General features: G+C 40.8%; 2 protein-coding genes across 2 annotated transcripts in view; both read left to right on the top strand.

The window, feature by feature from the left end:
* On the top strand, nt 1-8409 carry pgm1 (phosphoglucomutase 1). Its single transcript, XM_063891809.1, has 11 exons — nt 1-345; nt 2024-2186; nt 2385-2528; nt 2834-2959; nt 3387-3577; nt 4018-4172; nt 4289-4404; nt 4515-4650; nt 5047-5230; nt 5945-6079; nt 7682-8409. The coding sequence occupies exons 1-11, from the start codon at nt 100-102 to the stop codon at nt 7769-7771; spliced, it is 1686 nt and encodes a 561-aa protein (XP_063747879.1). The 5' UTR covers nt 1-99; the 3' UTR covers nt 7772-8409.
* A 6095-nt stretch (nt 8410-14504) lies between these two features.
* Nucleotides 14505-26361, top strand: part of ror1 (receptor tyrosine kinase-like orphan receptor 1) — a 110699-nt gene continuing 98842 nt past the window's right edge. The window contains 1 exon segment of the mRNA XM_063892322.1: nt 14505-14856. Coding sequence (XP_063748392.1) covers nt 14751-14856 — 106 coding nt within the window. The 5' untranslated portion in view covers nt 14505-14750.

The raw sequence follows: 26361 nt of genomic DNA on the forward strand, positions 1-26361 counted from the left end.
GGGTGTGTACGTGTGGCTGCTCCGCCACTGCAGTCGCCTCCTCATCGGGACTTATTGCGGATCACACGGGGCGACCATCGGTGCTCACTGGGGGTCAAAATGGTGAAAATAACGACAGTGAAGACCAAGCCGTACACGGACCAGAAGCCCGGCACGAGCGGTCTGAGGAAGAGGGTGACAGTGTTTCAGCAGAACCAGCACTATGCGGAAAACTTCATCCAGAGTATTATCTCTGTCATCGAGCCTGCTGAGCGCCAGGCTGCCACTGTGGTGGTGGGAGGAGATGGAAGGTTTTTCATGAAAGAAGCGATTCAATTGATCGTTCAGATTTCTGCTGCCAACGGGGTCAGTAGAAGAACGATTTGTGTTCACCTTGGCTGCCCCTACTGCGTGTTTGCAACGCTAGCATGCTAAGTTAGCTAAAACACCTATTGCCATGCAAAGCCCGAATGAATAAGTTAGCATGTAAGCTATGGTCAGTTAGCAAGTGGACGTCAAAGTAACTTGACAGGTTGGAACCGTACCTCAGTCTTCAGGACAGCTCCACTTTTATTTATTCAGCTAAACTCTTGTACTCTGGTGTGCTGTTGGCTAGTTTAGCTTGCGTTAGCTTCATTACCAGAAGAGGTAGAGTGATTTTTTTACTGTTTGTGATGACAGTTACGCAAATGTTTCACTATATTGAAATGTAATGTAATGTTACATGGTTATAAGCTGTAATTCAGTGTACTAAATAACTAACTTACTAATGTTGAATTATCTTGCAAGTCCCCCCCACTCCTTGCCCTGAAATAGGAACACAGCATAGATGGCATACCTACCTGTGATTTGCATGCTTTTTATTTTAGATGGACACTAATGTTTGTAAAACAGGTGCCACTAACTCCGATCTGTGTTTTCCTGCACTGGTTCCGATGCCAGTGTGACCGTGTTGACCTTTTCTAGAAACTGCATGAAGGAAGCCACTTAAATATCAAACTATTATTACCTTTGACATTTGATGCTATATAAAGTTACTGACTCTTCACGGCCACCTCTTTGCTCTTGCTTAAAGCGTTACAACATGACTTGCAAAATGAATAAGCAACAGCATGTGTGATTATTGTTGCGAAATGAAGCATGGGCTAACGTTGTGTTGTTTCATAATGAGCTGTGCAGATACCACTGTCTGCCTTCACCCAGATGATGTTACTGAAACGGTTTTAGCCAAGAAGGGGCGTCATATGAAACGTGCAGCCAGTCACGTTGCCCTGCAAATGTCTGTAGCACAGATGAGACAATAGTACATAGAGTACGTTTGGGTTTATTTAAGATTTTAGCATTTTGACCGTCCTATTCCTTTATCCTAAGTGTAGTACGGCTTAGTACGTGTTATATTATTGTAAAAGACAGTGTTTGCTTTCTAGGCTGAATCTGTGACCCCTCTCATGTGCAGCAACTGCAATAAATACAATGTTTGTCAATGATGTCGGTAGGTAAAAGTTGCACAAAGTGGTCTGATATTTCTCCACAAGTGGTTGATGTAAGAAAATGAAGCAGTGGAGAAACTGATAGCCAAAGGTGCACAGACAGGAGCGCTCAAATGTTTACACAAAGCATACCTTTGTATGTTTAAATAGGGATTCCTCGACTGAGATATTTATACATGTTTTAATATAATCATATACAAGACTTACGTATTACGTAACCCATGTTTGGCCTTTCTACTATGTGCCCTAAAGTTTAGTAGTAGCTACATAGATCACCTGAGTGATGATTGATTAATTGATCAGATGAAAATTGCATCATTAAAAGGGGGTGTGACATTGATAGCAATGACATAATTGTTAAAGCTACAGATTGTTTTGTAAGTATGTCAATTATAACTTGCATGATATACAAGGAATAAGACCCTTGCATACCCAAAACTGAAACAAATAGGGATGGGCTCGGTTCACTTACCCCCAAATGTAGCCATTACTTTCCTGGTTCTCACATGTTTGTATAATCTGTGTGTCCATGTGTTTTATATTACTTTCTGCAGATTGGCCATCTTGTTATTGGTCAGGATGGCATCATGTCCACTCCAGCAGTCTCCTGTGTGATCCGCAAGGTAAATGCAGTGGGGGGTATCATCCTCACAGCCAGCCACAACCCAGGAGGCCCAAATGGAGACTTTGGCATCAAGTACAACATCTCCAGTGGAGGTGAGTGGAGACTGCATTGTGCAGTATATAACACTTAGACATCACATGAGATTACAGACTGAAGGGTCCTCTGGCTACAATGTTGCACTCCAAGCATTGAGGAGATGCATGCAGTCATTGTAGAAGCGTGTTGCTTTATTTAACCACAGTATATCAGTCAGTTCACCCTTTCTAACCAGCTTTTGACTTTGTCCCCAGGACCTGCTCCCGAGGGCATCACAAACAAAATATATGAGATCAGCAAAACCCTGCAGGAGTATCACATCTGCCCAGAGCTGAAAGTGGATATTTCCAAGATTGGCAAACAGACCTTTGAAGTGGACACTTTCAAGCCCTTCACAGGTAAAATGAAATCAAGGGCACAGTCCTCTCACCTGAAAGATTATTTATTTATGGCAGTTCATCCATGTCTTTGTCGTTGGATTAAAAACAAATAGCAACCTGCGATGTGGTGGCAAATGTTGTTTTATTTTGTTTCCAGACAACAACTTCACAGCTCTTAATCATAATCTGCTAATCAATTGTGTAATTTGACAAACATCCGTCATGTGTCTGATGAAAGTTACCTAGCCAGTCAAAGTCTTAATCTTGACATCTGCTGCTACCTTAATCTAAATGTTGCTCTGTTTCCTCTTCATTTGTTTCAGTGGAGATAGTGGACTCTGTGGAAGCCTATGCTGAGATGCTAAGGGGCATCTTTGACTTTGCTGCACTGAAAGAGCTTCTCTCCGGAGCCAATCACATTAACGTCCGCCTGGATGCTATGCACGGAGGTAGGAAACTGCACAGCACAAATTCAAAGTTATGTGAGAGGCCAAAAATAGATTGCAAAGACTGGTTTTGGGCCAAAGTTTAAAGGATGGATTCTGGGTTTATTCATTAAAATAAATTACATATTCTCAGGAGGTACTTAATAACCCATTTTTTTTGTGGCAATCATTTTTTATAAGAGAAATTGTATTTTCAATCTATTCTTTAACAACCTTAAATTCATTATCATTAAATGTATTGTCTCTGTACTGTCTTTATCTAGAAGCCCAATGAAATATTGAACGGTGTAAATGTAAAATCAATATTGAGTGTCTTCAGCCAATTTTGAATCTTAGACCACAGACTTGCAACATGTGGGCAATAAAAAAAATGAAGCTTGTTTTTAGCAAAGTGTATGGGTCTAGTTTAATACCTCTCTCTTTCTTTTAGTGGTTGGTCCTTATGTGAAGAAGATAGTCTGTGAAGAGCTAGGTTCTCCTGCCGACTCAGCAGTTAACTGTGTGCCCAAGGAGGACTTTGGAGGCCACCACCCTGACCCCAACCTGACCTACGCTTCCGACCTGGTCAACGCCATGAAAGGCGGAAAATATGATTTTGGCGCAGCCTTTGATGGTGATGGTGTAAGACCATTTTTTATTTTGCAGCAGTTTAATAACATTTTATTGGGGGGAGTGTGAGCAGAATTCTGAGATTATTGAAGTGGTTTGGAATCTATGATGTCAGCACATAAAATAAAATAAACTCTGGTCTTTTAGGTTATAATAAAAAGTCAAAAATAATGGGCCATAAATTACGTGACTGAATTAAACTAATTTCAACTTTGGCAAAGCACTTTATTAGGACAGTAAATGTATTTTTTTTTTAGCTCTACAGTACATCTGACAAAATGCTGAAGTCATTATACCATAAGCAGTCAATTATTCATCCTTCTCCTGCCTTCGAAACTCATCCCGTTGCCAACATCCAACTGTTTAGGCAACTAATTGATAAAGCCACAAATCCTGTCAGATTTGTATGACCTCGGATCCTTTTTTGTTTTAACTTGTGTCTCTATATGCAGGACCGTAACATGGTTCTGGGAAAACATGGCTTTTTCGTGAACCCTTCAGACTCCGTGGCTGTCATCGCTGCCAATATTACCAGCATCCCTTACTTCCAGAAGACTGGTGTTAAAGGACTGGCCCGCAGTATGCCCACCAGTGGAGCCCTTGACAAGTAAAAAAAAACACAACGCAACAGCCAATCTTATGTTTTCCCTCTATGGTAAAGTGCTGCTGTTCCAGATCAGTTCCAGATCATTTTTTCCTAGTGTGGTTTATTGTGTGTTCCAGTGTGGCTAAGGCTCTCCAGATGCAGCTGTATGAGACTCCAACTGGCTGGAAGTTCTTCGGTAATCTGATGGATGCCGGAAAACTTTCACTATGTGGAGAGGAGAGCTTCGGCACAGGTGAGTGAATGTTATCAGATTTATGTAGCCAGAACTCCAGGAAATGAAAGCAGCAGCCTTCGTTCACTTAATCACTCACCCCCTCTTTTCTCCCTCTGCTAACCGACCAGGCTCAGATCACATCCGTGAGAAGGACGGCTTATGGGCCGTGCTCGCATGGTTGTCAATCCTAGCCACCAGGAAACAGAGCGTGGAAGATATCATGAAAGATCACTGGCAGAAGTTTGGCAGGAACTTCTTCACCAGGTCAGTAATGATTCCTTTTTGAATAGTTTATGAAATGTGAGCTTGAGCCTTTCAGTATTTCTGGTTGTTTTTTTATTTTATTTATTGTCAAGCAGTTTTAAGAACACATACTGTGGAAACAAGAGATGCGGGTTGCTTAAATGATTATCTGGCACCGTCTAGTGGTGGATTAGAGAACTGCAGCACTCAAAAGCCCAGAGAAAGCCAATTCATAATTAAGTTGTCTTAAAATTCTCTTTCTCAGTTTTTTCTTTTACATTTTTAACTGTTTTGCTATTAAAGAAAATCTCGAGTTTCAGATACTCTTAAACCTATCACTTCAAAACAAAGCAATAAATATCAAAATCACCCGTTTTTGGATACGAGTTAAACACCATATCATGACTTCATATCCAGGTACGACTATGAGGAGGTCGACTCTGATGCTGCCAACAAGATGATCAAGGATCTGGAGACAGCAATGTTCGACCCATCTTTCGTAGGAAAGAAGTTCTCATCGGGTGATAAGACTTATGATGTGGCTCTCTCCGACAACTTTGCCTACACAGACCCTGTGGACGGAAGTGTGTCCAAAAACCAGGTGAGTGGCAGGGAACACACATCTATAATCAATCAAAAAGTTATTAAGCAATTATTATTATTATTATTATTATTATTATGTTTTAATCAAATTGACTGAATATGTGATATAGTCATATAGAAGATATTCTGGAATGTCTATCCAACATGCAGCAAGGCAATTTAAAGTTGAAAAAAAACATTAAAAAACAGTGAGACAAAGTGCAAGAGGAACAATTCAGGGAAGGATATTTAAATAGAATTAAAAGCCAACAGGTGGGAAAACTATCAAAAGATACATTGCAGTGTAGTATCTTAATAAGTATTTGATTTATTAAAAGGCAATCGCAAACCGAAAAAGTCTTTAGCCTTCATTCAAAAGGGTTGCAGTGGGTTACACTTTTATTTTGTTGTATTTATATGTAGCATAAAAAATGGTCACTGCTTCTCCATGTTTAGTTCTGACTCAGGGTAAAAGGCAGACATCTCCCAGACAACCTGAGATACCTAGATGCTTATTAATGTAGCAGAAGTAAAGAAATGTACTTTGGCCCTGAAACCATTCAGTGCTATATAAACCAACATTAATATTTTAAAATAAATTTCTTTGACAGACAGGAAAGCGTGTTATTGCACCCCATCCTTTTTCTAACTCAACATGTTTTTCAGCTGCTGTGCATCTTCATGAATCATAACCTCATCCCTGTCTTTATCTGCCTCACTCTCACTCCATCAGGGCCTGAGGATCATCTTCTCTGACGGTTCTAGGATTATTTTCCGTCTCAGCGGTACAGGCAGCGCGGGAGCAACCATCAGGCTCTACATAGACAGCTATGAGAAGGACCCCCAGAAGATTTACCAGGACCCCCAGGTCAGGACAATAAGGAATAATTCCAGCCAGCTAGATCCAGAGGGAGGAAGAGATTATATAACAAAGTCATCAGATGGAAAAATAAACATACCATCCCAATTTTCTTGTCTTAAAAATGATAACGAATGAAAAGTCACAGTGAAAAGAGGAGATACAAAAGGATATATTAATGTAGTTTGACACCCCAGATAGGTTACAGCGGTCATATTTTAACTCACAAGGGTTCCAGCTCGCTTCAGGCCGGCCAGGATGATCTGAGAACTGCAGAACTGCGGAACAGCCAGCCTTTTTTGGGTGGAGCTCCCCAGAAATGATTTCCAGATCCTGTATTCAATGTAGGAGATGATGATGGAGATGTTTGGCAAAGCCTTGAGTTATGGCAGCTTATCATGGCCCTAAGGAAGAGAGGATAACATCGCACAAGGGAAACATAAAGCGTGTGAGTTCCAACTAGACACTTCATAAAGTTGTTTTGAATAGTGAGGACAGGGAGGGGATGTAGAACAAGAAATCAAGCCCCAAAGAAAGTTCTCTTCAAACCCTTTATCCTCTTCAGTGCTTAAGCACCACAAGCAAACAGATAAAGCAGAAACATATTGCTTCACAAACTTGACTGATAAACGGCCAGAGGAATAACGGTTTCGTTGCCTGAACGGGTAGGTTTGATTTACACACCAAGACGGATGACTCACGATACAAGACGGTTTGGAAGAAAAGAGGAAGGACTTAACAACTTACAAATGTCTCCTAAAAGCAGTTGTTTTGTGGATCCGGAGTATTCTGCTTGTGGAAAGCTTCTTAAGGTTGAGGATGACAGAAAATAATTTTGTTCTGGCAGAAAGGATGTTGGTCATTGAGGGATGACATTTGTGCAAGTGTGATACTCATTTAAGCAGCCAGCTCAAAGGAAAATACATCACCCCCCCTTCACATGGGTGGATCATTTATATAAAGCACTTTGATGAGAAATACTTTACTTCTGCATAAAGAGTAGAGAAGTTCACTAACTCTGTAAAAGGTTTGCCAACCATCACCTAAAAGCTTTTTTTTTGTGCAATCTGTACACAAATGTTAGGTTAAAGTGTTTCAAAGTAATGTTGTTGTGTACTGGGGGGTTAACTGCTTGACTATTTCTAAGTAAAGTACAGCAACTTTGCAGTGTGTCTGTCCATCTGGAACTCCGTGTGCCGCAAAAAATAATTATTTTATGCTTCTTGTTATTGTACGGATCACAATAACAAGTAACTAATTTAATTAACTAGTCAATTTAAAATGTGTTGATGGGGAGATTTTGTTATCTCTGGAGGCCTACAGGAGCTATTTCCCCCAGTTTAGTCTTTGCGTTAAGCTAAGCTAACTAGTTCCTGGCTCTTGCTTCATAGTTAGCATACAAACAAGACAGCGGTGTCATTTGTGAATTAGTGTATTCCATAAAATGTCAAACAGTACTTTTGAGTGCCACAATGTAGTAAAATAGGACCCTTAGGTAAACATCTTAGCGCATGCAGGCAATACAAGGCTAAAAGACAATGCATTAATTGTAGGATGTGTGAGAACAGCATGATCTGCAGAGTAAGTCACTCTGTGTGTCCCTTTGTCCAGGTGATGCTGGCTCCCCTGGTTGACATCGCTCTGAAGGTCTCTCAGCTCCAAGAGAAGACTGGACGCACTGCCCCCACTGTGATCACATGATTCCTCTGCCACACTGCCTCCCCTCTCTCCCTCAGCAACAGGATACCTCCGCTCTCTCGGGGGTGAAGCTGCCCTTGAATGCTGTCTTGGCTTCGTGGCCCTCTTAGAAACAGAGCTGGACGAAAAAGTGAAACTCGACATGCAGATTGAATATAGGGAAAATACTTGAGGAGCGCTTGATTTACTTGCACAAAAAGTTATCCACTGTGTGTGTTAGTATGATGTTTTCCTAAGATAACGGAGAAGTGTCAGATCATTTGTCTTGGTATGGCATATGTGCTGCCAGACAGACATCAGTTTTGTCACACATTAATACTTTAATAATGTGATTTAAGGAAAACGTAGATTAAAAAGTAGACTGTGAATGGAGTGTGCCTCATGTAGTTTCTGGAACCTTATTAATCATTTTATTGTCCAGATCTGTTCCTGAACCATATCATTAAACTGGCCAAACGGGCAAAAAAAATAAACAGCAATTTTGAGCAACCTCACCCCTAGTTCCTTTACTGACCTGGTGCCTTCCCGTCTTCCCTGTGTTCTCCATAACCATCAAAACTTCCTCTCAACCCCGAACCATGACCTAATCCTAAAGCCTTGAAAACTAACACATCCACCATGAATAAAATACAAAAAAGACACACTGTTGTTTCATTTCAGTTTCTTTTTTTCATTTTTTTAAATTCTGGTTGCACAATATTTAGTTAAATTAATTTAAAACGTATGTGGACGTCTGTCATGGCCACACACAATTATTTATAGATTTTGTACCTTTTCCTTCAAGAAACCAGCTGTTGACTAAGTGTACGGGGCAGCTGTAATTGCTCTAGCAGACCTGGGTCTATGTAACTGAGCATTCAGTGTGTGTGGGGTGATATTAATGAGACTTTTTTCAGCTGGGAAATTATTCTAGATAAACGCAAAGATCCTGTCCTGCGGCAGTGAGCCAAGTCGTAGGACAAGCCTCCAGGACAATGAAGTGCTTCCAAAAGGTTAACGCCTCTCCAAACATTCCTGAGAAAGCAGACGAGCATCACCTGATGAATTGTCTCCATCCCTCACAAGTATTCTTGTGTAATGAGACTTTAATGCTGATTAACGATTAGAGTTATAAAGTGCCAGGAGGTCCCACAGGGTATATCTAAAGATGACCGTCCAGAGCTGAAACTGATTTAAATTTATTGTGACAATGTTTTAAATGTAGTTTATCACAAAGTGAGTCATGTATAAGTCCCAACAGTTACTGGAATGGTGTCAAACTTTTCTTCACACAACTCCCTTATCTTGACATAAATTGGCTCCAATTTAGTTAATAGTGAGGGTGGAAAATCAGGTGCACCCCCACACAGCACAGGGAGCTACTGACGTTTCTTTCCCACAAAAGGGAAAATTGACCTCAATCACAGATGGCACATTTTCCGCCAATTTCTGCCATGCATGTCAGTGTCATTCACACTGACCGACAATCAGTTCTACATGTTTGCACTAATACCCCCCAAACATATGGTAAATACCCTGAACTGGAACTAACTTCGCACAAATCTTGATGTATGACAAAGTTACATTTCATGTAATTTCAATGCCAGAAATAGTTATTTACATATTTTAAATAGCATTGTTGGCCATTAAGAGCTACATCTGAATGAACGTACCAATCTTTGATCTGTGTTTACATTAAGATTAAGGATTAGGCTTTATCAGCCTTCAAAGTGGTATCTGTGGTATTTGGGATGTATAAATGCCCTAAACACTTCCTCTCCACTCCCTCGGGAGTCACATTAACAGGATGGAAACTTTTTAATGTTGCACTGTTCAGACTCTGTCAGGCTGACACAGTGCAATCCTGCAGTGCATAATCTGTTCCCCTTGTTTGGCTCGTAATGGCTTGCAGGCTGTATTTGGATTGGCTGTCATTACATCAGGTAATCACAAAAGGCTTACATTAAACTGGCCAGGTCCACAGCTATTAGATGTCGAAATGACTTTCTCTGGAGCTGGCATGGTGCCGCCTTGTATTTTTGAAGCGGCCTGATCGTTGCTCTCCTGCAGAAAGAGGGCAACGTAGTGAACATAGACGTCATTTCCAAAAACATAGGCTGTGGTGTCTCTGCACTGCAATCAGAGTTTACCTCTTTGTAGAAGTCATCCTTCTATTCATTTCTTTCGTTTATAGACAATTTTTAAAAATAATAACAGGTTTAATAGTTCCTTGTCAGTCTCATCCATAACTACTAATTCAATGCCCTTTTCATTAAATTGCGGAATAACTTATATGGCTATAAAAAAATATGCAAATGGGGATCGTACACTATGTGAGTACTAAAATATATATAAATGCTATATCAGGGCTACAAAATGTGAGAACTTAAACTGGTCTTAAAAAGAAGAGTTTAACTCATCATCCAAATTATGTAAAGAAGTTATGACAGGGTGTGTGAAGTTAAAGTCTCAGACAACCGCCCCTTAGAAAAAAAAACCCTGGCATCAATAGATACAGAGGCTCCACATGAGTCACCACCATCTTATCAGTCAATTTTCAGTTTCTGGAGTTGAAGAAGTGTCCAGGATGAAGTGTGAGGCCATAAAAAGTCTTCAGCAACAGGATGAGATGACTATGAACATTTCTGACCACATAGTTGAACCGTGCAGCAGGGAGTAGTGGCTGGCTTGTGTCCACACACCGCTCCATAGAAACCTTTTTGATCTAGGATTTGAGATGAAAAAGAAACCAAATTTTGAACCATAACAACTCAACGTGTTCTAATCTATTGAATACTGTAGATAGGCAACAGTGCAATTTGGTTGTTGTTCTTGAAACCTGATTTCATTTTACAAAACAAAAATCTCACTAGACACCTATTCATCTTGTTTCCATATGTGCTTCACTAAACATACAAACAAATGAAGTCAAATCTAGTACACACGACACGTGTATGACTGCAAGCAATTATTGTTTTCAGATATATCTGGAGGCCCCGAGAAGAATATAAAGTTTCCTCAGTGTATCCAGTTACCTATTTTCTTGAAAAACTGTCTGAAAAGATTGGAAATGTGATGCTTTTGCAGTGTTTATTGTTCTGTAAAACTTTATCTGTAATGAGAGTAGGATTTTTTTTCCCTTATTGCAGGGAAACTACAGTATTGGGCTGGAAATGGTCCCTCCATTCTGCAGTTATTGTATTTCAGCACCGACTTCAGTATGTTCCAAAAGGCCCCCCTTTGGAATAGAGTAGGAGTGCAACAGACATTCGAAAGGCAATATGTACAGATAAACTCTGATTTGACTGCAATGGGGGTTGGACAGGGGGATTCAAAGGATGAAGTGAGGCCAATATTGTCTGTCAGCCATTAAATGATGTCTAACCAAGGACGGAAACTGTGTTGAGTTATCCGCTGATTGAAGAATGTGCAAAAGGCGAGCACATTACCAGACAATGGTAAGGGAAATCCAATTTAAGCACAAATTATTAGAGTCATCTGAGGATGTGAAGGAAAATAGATGGAGAGAAAGCTTTGCAGAACGTAGAAATTATGGGAGGAAAGCCACGATCACCCTCATCCTTTGATTTAATTGTATTGACATCATTGCCAACTATGTAACAAAGGGCCTCCCTGTCCATGTGCTGTGGCCGCTGAACAAACCCTTGGGGATCTGCTCTTCAAAGAGACCTTCAGAACCCTAATCCGCTCCTCCATGAAGGTTAGATTACTTTCACCATGCATGGTTGCAATTTTAATAATCATATCCTACTTTAGGCAAAATGAAGTTGATAGACACCAAGGAGGAAAAATAGGCCAATGTCAGAAATAATCTCGCTACTTGATCAGCCCAGTGGTGAGGTCTTTCCCCCTCTGAAAACCCCCACTCTTTAGAGGATCCTAGTACCACATAAACACAGCTTAGGTTAAATTAATTTGGCTCCTTAAACAGCTTGAAATGGGTTCCTCTGTAAGAAACACAACTGACATGTGATGATCATCACCTTACACATTTCTCCAAACTGCAATCAGTCATGCCCAATTTCGATTAGTTTAATTGTAATGTTATGTGAAATGATTGCCATGTCACGCCCGCACATGCAACCTCTCACACACAAACACACACACACACACACACACACACACACACACACACACACACACACACACACACACACACACACACACACACACACACACACACACACACACACACACACACACACACACACACTTTAGGTATGCCTCTTTCTTTCTGCGGTCCAAAAGAATCTCGGATCACTAGCAATAGGCACTCAAACCAAAGTCCTTCAAGTTGCAGAGCGAAGTTATAAGAAGTAAGAGCTACAGTGTACATAGCCAATATTAGGTCCATTTTCACCCACAATTTAATTAAATCAGGAACAATTATATACTTCTCCCAAATCACGCCCTTTGGCATGAAATAATTGTTATGTCCAACCCACTTAAGTGAGCCTGAACCCTTAATCATCATTAGCAAATGAGCTGCAGTCTCTGCTCAAATGTGGAATGGCTTGAATTTAACGCAACCCTGGTTTGGATCAGAGTTTTGGCAGATATGGCAAACTGCTTTGTATCCATGAACTCTCATAATTGCCCTTTTCTTAATTTCCTCATCCACTTAGTAATGGTGGACCAAGCATGCTGCGAATAAGTGATGTCTTACACTTACAGTATAAAGGATGACAGGAATTCTTGACCATACACAGAAGCCTATAAAGAAAATAGGTTTCTACTCCCCGCAACACACACTAAGACACATCCTTATCCTATCTCAGGGTTTACAGGAAGCTTGTGCAGTATTATCTCTAAACTCTGGTTATCAGCATATCTCCAGAGATGACTGAGGAGAGGAGGGGAAGGAAGGTTTTGATTATGAGTCCTAAAGAGGCAGACCCTGTCCAGGACCCCTGGGCGTGACAAGGGATTTCAGAGGTGAAGCCCTGATGCTTGTGAGCAGCCCGCTACACCCTCTCTCAGATCTTCAATCGAAAATAATCCAATCTTAAAGCATTATTCATACATGCTATTCCTGTTCTCTGTAACAGTTAAATCGAAACACACTCCAGAGAGGATGATATTTCCCTCTAATGAGCAGGGGTAGGTCACAGTATAGCAGAACCGGAGATGCTAAATTGCTACCATTCTTTTCCTGCCCCGGTATTAATCTGTCAAAGCACTCTGTGTGTGCAGACACACATGCAGAGACAAAGTATGTGTCAAAATCCAGGGAGCAGAGTAAAATGAAACAAGGTGTGGAGTTATAGAGGAGAAGGTGAAGTGGGTTTATAATAATGTACGGCTCTGGAATTAATAATTGTATGAAGGCGGGTGTATGTGATGTGTTGAAGTTAACGTTTCTGAAGAAGGCACAAGAGACTTCTTTACACACCATACTGACTTTGCTTTATTCATCTGTCTGTTTGTATTTTAGTCAAATGGGAAAGTTTTCAGCTGAAAACCGGTCCATTTTCATATGGTCAGTAAGCTGTCACAGGTAGCAGCACAGAATTTCAAACCAATGACATGAGATGGTTTCACCAAAAACTCTAGATACTAAGTGGAAAAATGTGATCATTTTTCTGACCCGTACAATTACTTACTGGAAGCTTTATGCCTAGGAGACTAAATAAAGCATGTGTATGAGACTGAATTCACCTTTCACATTCTCTTAATTCGTTATTTACTGATTTTTTTATTGGAGAATATTTTCCTCCTTGTAAATACTTGTCCTTGTAAATCATGTGGGCCAGAGACAGCCTGAACAAAATTGGTCGTTTAGAGCCCCTTCAGCCTGCTGTGGACTGAGAAGCATTCTGAGGTTTACACAGTTCTATTCATTCATCTAAAGATACATTACCTGAGTTTGTCATGCACATAGCCCGAGGTGGGAAGTAACTAAGTAGATTTACTCAAGTACAATTTTGAGGTATTCCTTTTTTTCCCTTCCTTTGTACTTCTACTCCACTACAATTCAGAGGCAAATCTGTGATTATACTCCACTACATGTATTTAATTCCTTTAGTTACTTTACAGATTTGGATTAATGATGTGAAATATAATCAACATTTAAATCAGACTTTAGTTAAACCTGGAGTAAATTCACATACCCTGCAGTACACAAACTGATTAAAACTAGCTGCACCTTTACCAGCTTTGATAGCACTAACCTATAATGCATCAATAATTATAATAAAAACACATCATGTTTATATTACTTTGAAATGGGCCAATCTGCAGAATTAGTACTTTTACTTTTGGTACTTTAAGTATATTTTGATGCTGATACTTCTGTAGTTTTACTTGAGTAGCATTTTGAATTTTAACAGAGTAATCATACGCTCTGGTACTTCTACTTTTACTCAAGTACAAGATCTTCTCGAATAGCATACCTCAAGATTCCATCATTTGACTTCTCCATGCTCTGCAGTCGAGATACAGTTCTTCCTTAACTTTGGAAATACAGAGTACTTTTTTAACAGCAATACAAATAATAATCAATTTGTATCATTTCTTTATATTAGCATAACTTTTTTGTCGCCATTAAACTACGCTTTATTGTCAGCCGATTGCATTTAAATCTCTGCCTGTCCTGTTGCAGTTCCTGTAGTGAACAGAAGGTGGCGACACATGGCTAATCAGATCCATGTGGCTCTTGCGGCCCAACGTGCGGCCACAGCCTCTCCAGAGAAGTTTGTAGGAAGGAGTGCGCTCAGTTGAAGAGAGAGTCAGAGAGGGGGAAAGTGTGCTGGGCTCCAGCGAGGAGGAAAGAGACAGAAACCAGGAGAGACGGAGACAATTCTTTCCACACGCTCACATTTTTTAAATCGAGAGGTGCGCTTTGAGAGAGCGGCTGCAGACAGTGCATAAGTTATCAAGGCACCGTATTTTGAGTCATACCTTTTTTTGGAGTGGGTCGAAAATAATATTTCGAGTGAAGTGGATGTGTTAAGTGGCAAAGGTTTGACACAGAGCCGGAGGAATGTATTCAACTCGGGCAGCGGCGAGCCAGCTTCTTCGGGGATGTCCAGCCTGCGCGCTGTGGGTCACCCTGCTGCTCCAAAGTGTCCTGGACCTGAGCGCCTCTGGTGAGTCTCCAGTTCCTTTCACTTTTTCTCTCTGCTGACTTAACTTAATCTGCGGTTCATCCCAACATGCGTGAATTCAGCCGTGTAATATGCTGTCAACCTTGACGAAAAATCCTGCTCTCCTACTGTAGCGTCATGGTTACTCTTACCCACTTTAAAGTCAGTTTAAGTCATTGTGTTTTTATAGGGCAGCATGGTTTATATTATAACACCACTTTGTTTGTTATTCGCTCCTGAAATCATTCCACTAATGTCCTCAGACTGTTGTATTGAGCAGAGCTGTTTGCCATCGTTGAGCCTCCCCTCTCATGTAAATGATCTTTGGTTTTTAGATGATCGTCCTATTGTCATTCTGAAGCCTCTGCACGGGGAGAGTCTTGACTCCATTGGCAGACAATAGGGGGGCTCTTAACGAGTCAGCTGGATAGCTATTGTGACCCCAACGATAAGGGATGAATAATATGTTATTTAAAGGTAAACATTATTTAAACGTTGAGGGTTGGTTAATGGGGATTGAGTGTGGTTGTTTCGGGCAGTAAGGTGAGAATACAAAGACAACTTTTGAAAACGTAGGCCTGTGGAAAAAACAATGCAAATTGTCCAAACTGCCTCTCACAAAACACTAAAAAATCCTGGTAATCATTCAGGTTTTTCCACTTTGGTTTTAATTCAAAGATCTAAATAATCACATTTCCACTGGCTTTGACAGGCTGAGCGAGTGGTATTACCATTTTAAAGAAAGTATCTGATGTTATGTGTAACCAGCTTCTGGTTCAGTTTGAACTCAATTTGAATGTCTATGAAGCCGCTTGTGGGGTGCGATTAATCTTTTTCTGGCCCTTTAAGTGTATAATGTATAAAACAATCCCCCCAACGTCCTGATGGGGAGTGATGTATTACCTCTGGATGTTTTTTTCTGCTTTGTTTGGATTATCTCCGTTCTCCCTAAATGCTTGTGGTTGTTATTTTGAAAAAGTGTATGAAGAATATGCTGCACTGAGCGTAAAGCTTACTGCTACCCTTCTCTTGCCATCCCTTTTTCATTTATTCCTGCCCCTCTTTTTTGCTCTGAGGCAGGAAGGAATGTTAATCCACATTACTTAACTGGATGATTTAGCTATACCTTCTTCAGATGGAGTTTCATGATTGAATATGGAGTGGAGGAGATTCAAGCCCCGTACTTTATATCTGAAAATAGATTGAATAGTTGAAATAACTCCTGTAGTTCAAGGCAATATCTACATTTACATTTCATACAGATAATACATGTTTTTCATGAAGAAAAGCACCTCCTCTTAATGCTGGACACCATAAAACTATTGAAAAGCTCTCAGACATGATGTAGTTGCACGGTATACAGATTTAGACCGAATTCAAATTAACCATAGCTTCACTATAGCATGATTGCAGATCATGGACAAGAAAATGACACCCATTATGACTCTTTATTCTTCCATTGCACTCACAGACTCGACCTGCTACTTACCGCAGTAGAAGCAGCTCTGGGATATGTAAGCAGATGATAACACTGGGAGTTTTGTCTCTCCTCAAACTCGCTGTGAAGGGAAGGGTCAGAGAGGAATAATTGTGTCAGCTGTACTCAATGTGAAGAGAAGATTGCAGTGCTTTGTGATCAGTGGCCAGGGGATCATATACTATGTTTTGTAGAAGAAACTGAGTTTAATTGACAAAAAAGAAACCGAAAGGCGTGGCTGTCTCCTTATTTGCTGCTCTCCCATTTATTGATCAGTCTGTGAGTGTCCAGTCAACAGGTCAGAGGTCAGTGCTCTGTCTCTGTGCATGGTTAAAATAGCAACATCTCCCGAAACAATCGGGGCTTCCCCTGTCCACAGCGAGGGAATTTCCTTCATGACAGACATGACTCGCGATTTATAAACCAACAATATATGTATGCATGCATTGTATCTTCTTAAAGCCGCAAACAATACTCACAAAATTCCATCCAAATCCAATACCCTCCGTTAACATTCAACAAACAGTTTAACATCCATCTGTTCCAACTCTATGAATTTTAAATCTGATAACCTAAAATTGTAAATCAAAGCACCTTTTATTGAAACACAAGTTAGGATGTGGCATTGTTTGAAATAGTCATTATGTCTCTCATCCCTTGCCCTTTAGCTTCAAAGTAATAATCTGTGACATGTTCATAAAAATAAATTGATGGCAATGTTTTCCACCTATATAAACTGTGTAAATGTTTCTGAACACGGGACATTCACCTCTAAACATAAAAGGTCCTGTGCAGGGCAGAGACTATGTGAAAACTGTTTAGAATTGCATTTAGCCTTTTAATAACACTCAGGGAGGCTATAAATCATGTTGGGTGGAACTGCCTGGCTGCCGTTTTCAACAGGACACACTGTTGACACTAAAGGCACTTCACCCCTGGAAAAAATCCTCGGTGCTACAGACTCAGTTTGTGTTAGAGCTTGTCCTGCTCTCCCTGCTCCTGAGATGTCTATCTGTACTGTTATATTTCTTCTGGTATTTTCTTAGACTCTTATTAAGGGAGTCGTTTGCAAAGAGGTGAGAAAGATGTTGGAGGTTATTGTAGCTCTTTCTTTATGCGCTCAAATAATTGCATATCTGCCTCTCCCTTTTGAGATTTTCAGCCTGCTCTGTTATTTTATCATCGCTATATTGTCTCCTTTTATATGTCACAATATTCAGTTTATCTATATTTTATCCAGATGTTTGGGGAATCGCTGGGCTCCATCTTGGTCTGAATGGTCTTCCATCTCGTTCAGATAGATTGCTCTGGTGTGTTAACTCCCACTCTGCACAGTGCACACTACACTAACTCAGGCATCAAGTGGTGTGCATCCCTAAAAGCTTTTGGCAGACATGGAAGAATGTGGCAGGGACTGTATGTGTGAAACAGATGTATGGTCTTTTTCTGGGAGGAGGGGGACCTGTATTTTTAGACAGTTTCACTCCATTTTGAGCGTGTGAAATTTGAAGAAAGTCAAGGACATTAATGTAATCAGGACATAGCCATAAATCATACGCTTGGACTCTGTTTAATGTCACTGATTTAAAACATCGGCGTGTAAACCACGTCGTGCACTGGCAATTACCTACTTCCCACTTGTTATTAAGCACATGTGTTTGCCAAGGCTCGGTGTGCCTCAGTGTTGCCATAGGGCAAACAGTTTGCTGAATATTATGGGTTAATTGTTTAACTGATGTACAGCCAGCAGGCAATTTGCTTTTACATTATATCTAAAGCATCAAATAACATCTAATGCTTTTTTCCATAACTTGCGTAGAGTTTCTCGTTGTCGTTTCCCAAGCAGGACTACCTCATTGATGAGAATTCACGAGATATGAAGTTTCCTTATGATGTGTGATGCCTGTAAATGGTACAGTTGTTTTCCATTAGGTTGCTAGCTGGAATGTCCTGATAAAATGTCGTCAATGCTTGGTTGACAGAGGAATTTAGGAAGGAGAGACTGATTTTAGGTTTTTCCTTTTTTGAGGATCTGCGTTCTGCCAAGTCAGGCAAAAGCCTTTTTCCGAATGGTAAGAAGTGAAAATATCTCTGGATTTGCGTAATATTGACAGGAAAAATGATGTTATTTCCACCAAACACACTCTGTGGAGCATGCTTGTTTTTCAGTGGCCAGACTTCCTCTGAGAGGCAGTGCTTAATCAGAGGCTAAAAACTGTTCACTCAGATCCTTCGTTGGAGGCGTTTGATAAAGTTTCTGCCACTGCAAACTGTAGCCAAGCGTGAAAACCATTTTCCTGCAATTTACTGTCAGCACAGGAGGTCAGTCTGTTGGAGAGAGAAAACTCTCTGCAGGGTTCAGGGAAATGCAGTGGTGGATTAACAAAAGGAACAGAAAACATTGGTTCAGGTTTTAGTGCTGAAGCTGAGAAGCTGTGAGTAAATGACATTGTGGCACTTCAATGATTTTTAACAGAGTCTGGCCTGCGTAGCATTAATTTTTTTCAAAAGTGTACGGTACATTAATAGACAAAAAATATATTTGTGCCTGCTCTGTATATCAGACTACAAATTAAATGGCCTTCTATACATTCTATTCAATGTCAGGTTGATGATTTTCGACCGCATGCTGTCTGGAAGACAAATAACGGCCGCCACATAAAAAAATGTTCTCCGCTATACCTTAAACACACACAATACAAAGAGTTCTTTGGTGCAGTTGTTAAGCAAGCAGTAAGCGCGAGAGCGTGCTGAAGACAAAGTGACACTTTAATGAGTCTAATGGAATAAGCCACACATACTGCATATCAATTTCCCATATGGACTTGGCATAGTTTAATGTTGAGGACTGTGGGGAATAGCTCTGGCTTAAAGGGCTCTAAATTTCATTGAGACCACTCTTCATTGCAGTTTTATCAAATTACTACTCTGCTAGCGTCCTCCCAGCTAGCTTTGCCCGGGATTAATATGCGAGATCATGCTACATTGCATTTAATAGGGGTTAGGATGAAACATGGCTTTTTAAATTCCCCTATATGTGTCAGAGTAAATCTTTTTAAGCCCTGTTTGCATTGCATTAAGGACTTCAGAAACCCCCACTGCAAGCAGACGGGCAGATCCCCGTCCAGCCACAATTAGGTCTTTGTACCACACCACACTCCCTCCAAGGTATTACATACCCTAACTTTATGGGCTTCTCTGCCAACAATATTATTATTTATTTTCCCCAAAAATATGTGTATGTTATCAGTCAATAGAGACATTTTCCACTTTATCAGCTTTACTCCCCAAAGATGTGTTTTTGCCAGATTTAGTGCAAATGGAAAAAGCTTCTTTCTTTTATTTTACAGCACGATCAACTTTTTTTATGAATGTACTTTCCCTTCCCTAAGTTAGTTCCTTTTAGTTTCTGGTGAAGTGAATTGTCACTCATACTGAAACTGTTATGAAGTCCATGCCTTCTATGGATATAAATGAAGTGTGTTCTTTAGTATAGTTCTTTGGATATTCTTGCCTGAAAGTATGTTTTTAGTAGTATTAACAGGCATACCTTCTCCCTACTAGAGGATGAGAAAAATAATCAACCCCTCCTTTCACCCCACCCTCATCAGCATGACATCAAAACTCCTTGGCCCTCCTTGTATCTTACTGTCATGAGGGAAATGTTGGCACTCTCTCCCAGGTTTTTTTCTTTGCTCTCTTTCTTGGCTGTTTCACACACACTGTCCCATTCCCTCTCTGTCTGTACAGTTAATTTTGGCCGTTGAGTGTCTCCTCCACTTGGCCCTTCTTGCCTGGCTGACTGACATGCTGCTCTTGGCTTCGCTGTGTGTGTTTACTCAACAATAACTGAGAGCGGGGTGGCTCCACACCAGCTCCTGCTCTCTTTAGAGACACAATCATAACGACTTTGGTAATGCTTTGTCAGCATTAAGCATCTTTGACTTGAGCAAAAAAAACATACTTCGGGATGCCAGCTGGTGCACAAACATTTTAGTTCATACATTACAGTAATGTGCTGATTGTGAAACGGATGTTTAGTCATAACTTGGCTTCCCTCAATATCAGTCTAGATATGTCTTTGTGGCTCCACGCTGGCTCTTTCGTCCACGTGGTGCTGCGGTTTTGCTGCGAAACCATTGGACCATCAGTTCCTCTGAGACTTTTGTATAAACTTCTCACTCTGCAGATATTAATACAACAGATCATCACATGTATTTTCTTCACAGTTTTGTCCTTCAAAAATGATTCTTGGCAGCTCCCTCATGCAAGTCTTTCTTTGTTTTTGTCCCTTTTTTCACATCTCTAACCTACACACTGAAATAATGTAAATAGCACATTTTATGTAGTAGCCTACTGTGTAATGCGGAAAATGCATGTGGAATTATTAAAGCAGAGATGTTTAGACTGCAGGAAATTTAATTTTACGGGGAATCTAATGATTTGTGTTCAGTTTAAATTAAGTGACCCCCTGTATAGTGTTGGATTTGCTTCTGGGGGCTCAGAACTGATTTGTGGTACACCCTATGATTTAGTAATTCAGGAAGTTTTTCTGTTTGTTTGATGTATGGAAAGAAAGTGTGTTTGGCTGTTTCTGGTCATATATTGCGTTGTAATTGCAATCAGTAGCGATAGAAACTATAATCCTGGAGTAGATGAATTCTACCTTTTTTGAAGATTAGTTCCTGCAAATGAGTTTTAGCTCAAAGCTGCCAGTTTAACAAGTATTGTTTTGCCACCAAATACATCAGTGGATCTGCTAAAGTAATAACAACAAGGTGAATGTATAAGTCTTTTCCATTTCATTGTTTTCAGTGGGGGATTTAAAGTTAAGATGTTTCATGAGCTCATTGAACCTTGTTAACCTCTTTTGGTTAAAGTGGGTGTCTAATGTAGGTTTTTACTTTATCAAAAAAATATTTAATTGTACTGTATATAGAAGTCTGACGCAAAGACCTTCATTTGTGATCAGGTTACCACAAAATCTGAGTTCAAGCAGAGATCTTTCTCATTGTTGCAATAGGCCTTGGATTATTGTTGCCTTCACAGGACAAAGATTAAGTTCGCACACTTCCTTCTGATTTCTTCACATGTTTTTTTCTGCTCCACTGAAATTCTTTGGGTGGTTGTGTTGTAAATGTGTTTCAATAATGTGATGTTGTTGGACTATTGTAGGGGGATATATAGATAGCTTCAATCTTCCCTTGCCTTTCTCTTCTGTCAGCTTCTTTCTCCAGCTACACCTTTTTTGTAACCAATTTTTTTCTACATGTTTTTGGAGTTGCCTCTAGGCATAAAAAGCCTAACTATCAATAATTTCAACTCAAATCTCTGCTTCGTATGGTTGTGTTTGTTGATATTCTACTGAAAATAATTAACCATAATTGTATTAAATTGGGACTTCATCTTCAATTAGCTTTAAGTTAAGCAGTGTTTCCTGCGCTGCTACACTGCAGCCATTGATCAAATGTCTACATGTTGCTTGCTATGTCGTCTAGGTTGTAAATCTAGATCTACGTCAACAACTAGTGTGATCGGCTATGCATGAATTCAAAGTAAACACAAGCAAGGTAAAGCTGTCTTTTTTAAAAAACAACATACATTTTTGGTGTAAAGGGCATTTGGAAACAAGGCTTTGTTGACTTTGTCTTAAACAGTGTTTTAAATTGATCTGCATGAGCATGTGGACATGGCCTTAGCGTGTTTGGTTAACCGAAGGCTTTGTTCTCTAAGCAAGCTCCCCACTAACCAGCAGCTAGTGTTTACCCAGCCACTTCATTCACACAAAGAAGACCTAAGAGGCCTGTCTTGGACGGGTGTCTCAGTTCTGTCGTCCAAAGGATGTCAAACTTTCACATTAGGGAGACGGGTACTGCTTATTATCCTACTGGCAGGACTGCTCAGCATTGGAGCAGACATTATTTAATTTGCCAGTATGATTGCTGAAAACAGTGTCTAATTGAATGTCCAACAGGGCTGTCAAAATTTACAATTACTTACGGGGAAAAGAACTCTGACAGACACCACACATAAATAGTGACTTGAAAAAGCACAAGACCATAAGAAATTTGACTTATATGGAAATACCATTGTATCCATTGTAATCCTGTTGACCACACTGACCGAGGAATCCGGAGTTAAAGGTCTCACTGGTTCTAAGTCTGAAGTGCTGTGAGTTAAATGCCAATCTACCCAACCACTGCTGGCTAGCCATCTGGCTTGTTCTGTGGCAGCCAGGACCTCATTGCCCCTGTGGGACATTATACGTGGCCTCAGTAATCAGACTTTGTGAAAGGGAAAAAAAACTTTAATGATCAGGTCAGTTTCTTGATGAAAGTTAGTGTAATGTGTTTCTTCCATTTCCATTTCTTAAGATTCTAGCCTAAGATTTAAAATAATCCTATTTTTTTGTTTCAGAAACTAAAGTTGTCAGTATGAAAGTCCCAACACCCAACTTTTTGGCTATCCCTCAAAGCTTTCTTTACAGTCTTGAGGAAAAGCTGTTACCATACCCACAGAGTCACTGGTAGCCTCTTGAATCCATTTTGGCTTGATGGCCTCACCATACGGCAGCTCCTTTCAAAGGCAAAGTTATTGACTTCTGTGTAGTCCAACTATCCGGGTTGTGGGTCAGTTTTAAACGGAAACTAGCGAGTGAAAAGAATAGCAGGATGGAAGAACACAGTCATATGTTTTACGCTGCAGAATGTCCAGATCGGTTAACCAGAGGCTCGTAGAATCACTGAGGGAGTCCTGTGTTTGATGTCCGAGCTGTGGGTTTTTGTGGGGAAGTGTGCAGGAATAGTAATGCAAGGCATAGTCATAGCGCAGGAATCTTTCTTTGTGTAACTGACAACATCCATGCTATTTTCTTCATCTCTTTCTCCGTCTCATTCACTCAGAGACTTTAGCTCATGCAGGGGAACTCTGAATTTATCCCGGGGCGGGCGGAAAGGAATCTTGTCAACTGGGACGCTCCTACCCAGGAAATACATTTATCCTGCGGGATGCCGCTAATGCCCTCCGCAGAATCTCTTCCTCTCTAAGGCAAATGAAAAAAAAAACAATAAGGAGTGTTGAGGGGAAAATTGAATTTGCCTGTTAAAGCAGCCTCCTGTTTTTCATATTTCAACTTTGAGCCATTATTTAATTTCCCTGTAGAAGTTTATGAAAGCTGACACTGACTTGGATCCAAGTCAAGTTTACTTACTAGTGCGGTTGTGTCCGGCATGCCAACAGACCTCTCACAACTCACTCTTGTTTTGCTGTCTCTCTATATATGTCTCACACGGGCTCTCTCCCCACTCCCCCTCCTTCCCTTAGAAAGCATTGATTTCAGCAGGGCAGGAAATGAAACTGCATTGCCCTGCGACTCCCAGCAGGAGAGGGGGACCCGGGGGGAGAGGTTCATTGAGCAAAAGTACTCGATTTTGAGAAAGGGATGAAAAGATGGATAGTGAATGAGGACTGGGATGGGCCTGGCTCAGCTAAGAGAAAGCCGAGAGGACTAAGAATGATATTGAGACGAGAAAATGTTTTCATAGAGATGTTTGACTGACAGCGGGCTTAAATTAACTCTCAGCAAATCATATCAATGAAACATTTGACTCATAAAAAAAACATTGATAGACGTGTAGAAAGAAGGCTATAGGAATGGTGGCCCCTTTATCTTTGACAACTCCTGACCTTCATCCCCCTATCAGAAGTCAATGATCTTCTCCTCAGAGGGGCCTGTATAAGAGGCTTAGGCCCGCGTGATCCCACTGCCTGTTTGCTTAACCTCTGCGTGGCTGCCTCAGCCATGCTAAGCCTTGCCCACAAGAGCTCATTACCTCTCAGCCCTCCGTCTCTCACACTATTTTTTTATCCAGCAGTTTTAGCGAGTGGAACATGGGTTTAAGGGCCTTTGAGCTTGCACTTTTCAACCCTTCATACTAAAATAGGATGTGAACTGTGAAAAATATACTTACAAAATAAGTTAATCAGGTCAACACTGTGTGAATGTAAACATTTTCATGATTGCATTTGGAAATGTTAAGAAATCCATGCATGCTATGTTATTTTCTAACAGAAGAAAAGATTCCCCCCATTAAACTATCCCGGAGTAATCTTTAATGGAATGTAAAACCTGTCATGCCATTACAGCCATGATTGGGGTAAAGCAGAGATGGCACAGCGTCAGCATCTTTTCCAGACATTTAGCCACAGTTCCACTGCACTTAACTGGAGTATTTATTGAGCTTTTCATTGAGATGAACAACTGTTTATACTGTTGCATGCGTTGTGTAATGATGTTTTGCAAAAAAAGGCTGGGCCCGTCCCTGTAGATGAATGAAGCCTGAAGGCCCCTGCTGCAGTGAGAAAAAAATAATCCTGCTGAGGGTATTGTGGCTTATTATTCCTGACATGCTCTGCTGAAGCCCTGATTTAAAATGGGCTGGTTCTGATCATTCGGAGCGAAACAGATTGTTTTTTGATTCATGACTGTTTGAGTGGGAGTTCAAACAATACTTAGTTTCGCCGGCTGGTTTCCCCTGCTGGTACCGTTCTCCTAATACGGCAGGGACGTGCGGTAAAGGTTGGCAGTTTGTCTGAGCTTTCCTTCTTACTCCTATTTTTTCTTCAACTCTGTCTTTATCAACTGTCCATCTTCTCCTCTTTCGTCTTTTCTTCAGATGTGTTGCAGTTATTCTAGATACAGTGGGGAGAACAAGTATTTGATACACTGCCGATTTTGCAGGTTTTCCCACTTACAAAGTATGCAGAGGTCTGTATTTTTTATCATAAGTACTCTTCAACTGTGAGAGACGGAATCTAAAACAAAAATCCAAAACATCACATTGTATGATTTTTAAGTAATTAATTTGCATTTTACTGCATAACATAAGTATTTGATACATCAGAAAAACAAAACTTAATATTTGGTACAGAGACCTTTGTTTGCAATTACAGAGATCAGATTTTTCCTGTAGTTCTTGACCAGGTTTGCACACACTGCAGCAGGGATTTTGGCCCACTCCTCCATATAGATCTTCTTCAGATCCTTCAGGTTTCGGGGCTGTCGCTGGGCAATACGGACTTTCAGCTCCCTCCAAAGGTTTTCTATTGGGTTCAGGTCTGGAGACTGGCTAGGCCACTCCAGGACCTTGAGATGCTTCTTATGGAGCCACTCCTTAGTTGCCCTGGCTGTGTGTTTTGGGTCGTTGTCATGCTGGAAGACCCAGCCACGACCCATCTTTAATGCTCTTACTGAGGGAAGGAGGTTGTTGGCCAAGATCTCGCGATACATGGCCCCACCCATCCTCACCTCAATACGGTGCAGTCGTCCTGTCCCCTTTGCAGAAAAGCATCCCTAAAGAATGATGTTTCCACCTCCTTGCTTCACGGTTGGGATGGTGTTCTTGGGGTTGTACTCATCCTTGTTCTTCCTCCAAACACGGCGAGTGGAGTTTAGAGCAAAAAGCTCTATTCTTGTCTTATCAGACCACATGACCTTCTTCCATTCCTCCTCTGGATCATCCAGATGGTCATTGGCAAACTTCAAATGGGCCAGGACATGCACTGGCTTGAGCAGGGGGACCTTGCGTGCGCTGCAGGATTTTAATCCATGACGGCGTAGTGTGTTACTAATGGTTTTCTTTGAGACTGTGGTCCCAGCTCTCTTCAGGTCATTGACCAGGTCCTGCCGTGTATTTCTGGGCTGATTCCTCACCTTCCTCATGATCATTGATGCCCCACGAGTCGAGATCTTGAACTTCTTCCATTTTCTAATAATTGCGCCAACAGTTGTTGTGTTCTCACCAAGCTGCTTGCCTATTGTCCTGTAGCCCATCCCAGCCTTGTGCAGGTCTACATTTTTATCCCTGTTGTCCTTACACAGCTCTCTGGTCTTGGCCATTGTGGAGAGGTTGGAGTCTGTTTGATTGAATGTGTGGACAGGTCTCTTTTATACAGGTAACAAGTTCAAACAGGTGCAGTTAATACAGGTAATGAGTGGAGAACAGGAGGGCTTCTTAAAGAAAAACTAACAG

This window comes from Eleginops maclovinus, chromosome 9 (genome assembly GCF_036324505.1).
Source record: "Eleginops maclovinus isolate JMC-PN-2008 ecotype Puerto Natales chromosome 9, JC_Emac_rtc_rv5, whole genome shotgun sequence".
NCBI lineage: Eukaryota > Metazoa > Chordata > Actinopteri > Perciformes > Eleginopidae > Eleginops > Eleginops maclovinus.